Genomic DNA, 2,634 nt, shown 5'->3' on the forward strand with positions numbered 1-2,634 from the left:
ACTCTATTCGAGTCATTGCTAATCCTAACAAAAGTCGATTACTTTATATGAATGATGTCATGAAATGCACCCAAAAAAAAAAATGCATGGTTTTTACCTTTATGACACATGAATTAAATAAAATGTAATTTACAGTAACTGTAAATGCACTTACCTCCTAGCTTCCTCTTCGCGTAATTTTGCATCAATCTCTTTGCTGGGAGGGTATTTTGGTAAACTTGATGGATCACAGGCAAATGGTTTTGTCGTAAAGAACTGTTGGAGAAAAACAGTATTAATAAAAAACATCCGTAATGAAAAACTTTCTTCTTAAGATATGGAAGAAATTTATATAATTAGAAACTTAATATTACTAGATCATTCTTAATACTACTAGAACAATAGAATATCGATCTCAATGCTACTAGAAATTTATGTTATTTAAAATACATAACACATCAACATAGCTCAACCTTTTCCTTGTACTGGGGGTGAGTAAGAATGTAATTATATCTCTGTCACTCCAATGAAAAAGAGAGACGCTTACCTCGCTCTTGAGAGCAGCAGCAGCAGTTCCTCGGCTTGCAGGGTCAATAGAAAGTAAGGTCTCTATTAGGCCTATAGCGGGACCAGAATTATCCTTAAAGAGTTCGGCAATTCTCCGTCTGTAAGGTTGAATATGTTTAAATACAGTCGAATAAGGTAATTTTGATTTTCTCCAATAATCCTCGGAAGGTGAACCACAAAGTTTGAAAATCTTGTGCAATTGCTCAACCTACAAGGTACAAATCTATGTAAATAATGGACTGAGGAAATATCACAGCCATAATGTTACCGCATGTCATAAGCACCAAAGACAAACACGCTTAAATTTAGTACATTGAGCATGTTTGGCTAAGCTTAGAGAACGTAAAAGTTACTCTTATATATGGTTATAGAGCATGTTAGGCTAAACTCAGCCAAACATGCTCTATATCCAGTGCATAGGCATTCTTCATTATAAGTTCTAGCATGGACATAAAATCATCTCTTTTACATTGCTTTTAACCACCAATATTGACTGCAAATGTTCTACTAATAATGAATATGCTACTTAGAAGATCATATAATTAATAGTGCCTGTGCAGTAAGACCATATGGTGATGCCACTTCTGAGGATGGTAAAGTCATAAGGCCTGCAATTGCCAATGTTCATTTGAAGAACTAACAGCAATATTCAGCCTACGAGTGAAGGCAAACAACACTTTTATATCTTTAAACCACCCTCACGACTGCAACAGAACATTTACTGGGGGCAAATGTCGTACTGTCGTGGTCAAATTATGAAAAATACCTGGTAAAGAGCCCATAATGACTCAAAAGTTGTAAGAAAAACTCAGTTCATGTATTTGTTTACTTCGTCTCTTCTCCCTCACGAAAAGAAACAAAAGGAACAGACATACAGGTGCAGGAAAAGAAAAGAAAAGTGAACATTAAAAATGGCTTGGGTATATTGAGTGAGCAATATTTCTTGGGAAAAAAATTTCAAGAATGGGCAGTCAGGGGACATTTGATATTTCTGAAACAGTAAAAGACAGGTTTCTAATACCTCTGTTCTACCAGGCATTATCGGCTTCCCTGCATATAGTTCCCCAAGGATGCAACCAGTACTCCATAAATCCACTGCAATGCCATAGCGAGTTGCTCCAAATAAAAGTTCTGGTGGCCGATACCACAACGTAACAACACGGCTTGTTAATGGAACAATTTGATGATTATCAAAATAACTTGCTAAGCCAAAATCTGCAATCTTCAAGATGCCATGATTGTCAATTAAAAGATTTGAACCCTTGATATCTCGATGCAGGACACCATTACTATGGCAATAATCAAGTCCACTCAGCAGCTGTTGCATGTAACACTTCACCTAATATTCAACAATATATAATATTATAGATAATTAGTTGGTGTAAATGACAAGAAAAAATAAAAGGTCAATCTTTCAGAGGTTTTGGCTTTTATATTCCAGTATGGGTGCATTAATAAATTATAATTAGAAAATCAATGATGCAATGGATGCTCCAAGTCCATGTCAGTTCAATCCAAACAAACATAAACCAAGACCAACATATTGCTAATCAATAACAGTAAGAATGAACAAATGACGTAAAAGAACCTGAGATTCGGTAAACTTTACTCCAGGAAGTGATGCAAGACCAGTGAGATCATGTTCCATATATTCAAAAACCAGATACAAACTAGACGATGTTCTAGATGTGACCAAGCCCTCTAGTTTAATTATATTTGGATGGTCCAGTCGTCGAAGAAGGAGGATTTCCCTTGCCATGAACTTTACACTTTCAGGATCCATATTATCGAAGCGCACTTTTTTCAGAGCAACAACTTTGTTATTCAGGAGATCACGACCTTTGTACACGCTACTGTAAGTTCCTTGACCAATCTGAAACAGTAATATGACATCACCAAAGAGCCAAAACCAATCATATGAATATAACATTTGCATGGTTGAAAGTCCTACTTTAGAAACCATTGCTTCAAAACTTCGAAGGCTTCAGTATGGCCTCTCTTTTTTTAACAATAACATAAGCATCAATTCAGTACTCATTAGATATCAAAACGCGATTATGAAAATCAGTGAAGATAGCAATTAAGAGA

The 2,634-nt window shown here is 35.7% G+C and overlaps 1 protein-coding gene across 1 annotated transcript; it reads right to left on the reverse strand.

The window, feature by feature from the left end:
• Positions 1–6: 6 nt before the first annotated feature.
• Positions 7–2,524, reverse strand: LOC111388884 (probable serine/threonine-protein kinase At1g54610). Its single transcript, XM_023013711.1, has 4 exons — positions 2,135–2,524; positions 1,568–1,885; positions 527–754; positions 7–255 (listed from the first exon to the last, which is right to left on the reverse strand). The coding sequence occupies exons 1-4, from the start codon at positions 2,507–2,509 to the stop codon at positions 151–153; spliced, it is 1,026 nt and encodes a 341-aa protein (XP_022869479.1). The 5' UTR covers positions 2,510–2,524; the 3' UTR covers positions 7–150.
• Positions 2,525–2,634: the final 110 nt, after the last annotated feature.

Source organism: Olea europaea, unplaced genomic scaffold (assembly GCF_002742605.1).
Source record: "Olea europaea var. sylvestris unplaced genomic scaffold, O_europaea_v1 scaffold5335, whole genome shotgun sequence".
Classification (NCBI taxonomy): domain Eukaryota; kingdom Viridiplantae; phylum Streptophyta; class Magnoliopsida; order Lamiales; family Oleaceae; genus Olea; species Olea europaea.

What these genes read in the sequence shown, in the direction of transcription:
- LOC111388884 (XM_023013711.1), bottom strand. Translation starts at nt 2,509, where the DNA reads ATGGTTTCTAAAGTAGGACTTTCAACCATGCAAATGTTATATTCATAT. An exon ending in TAAAGTTTACCGAATCTCAG is followed by an intron (nt 1,886 to 2,134) that starts GTTCTTTTACGT and finishes GTTGAATATTAG; the next exon opens with GTGAAGTGTTACATGCAACA. An exon ending in TAATGCCTGGTAGAACAGAG is followed by an intron (nt 755 to 1,567) that starts GTATTAGAAACC and finishes TGTACCTTGTAG; the next exon opens with GTTGAGCAATTGCACAAGAT.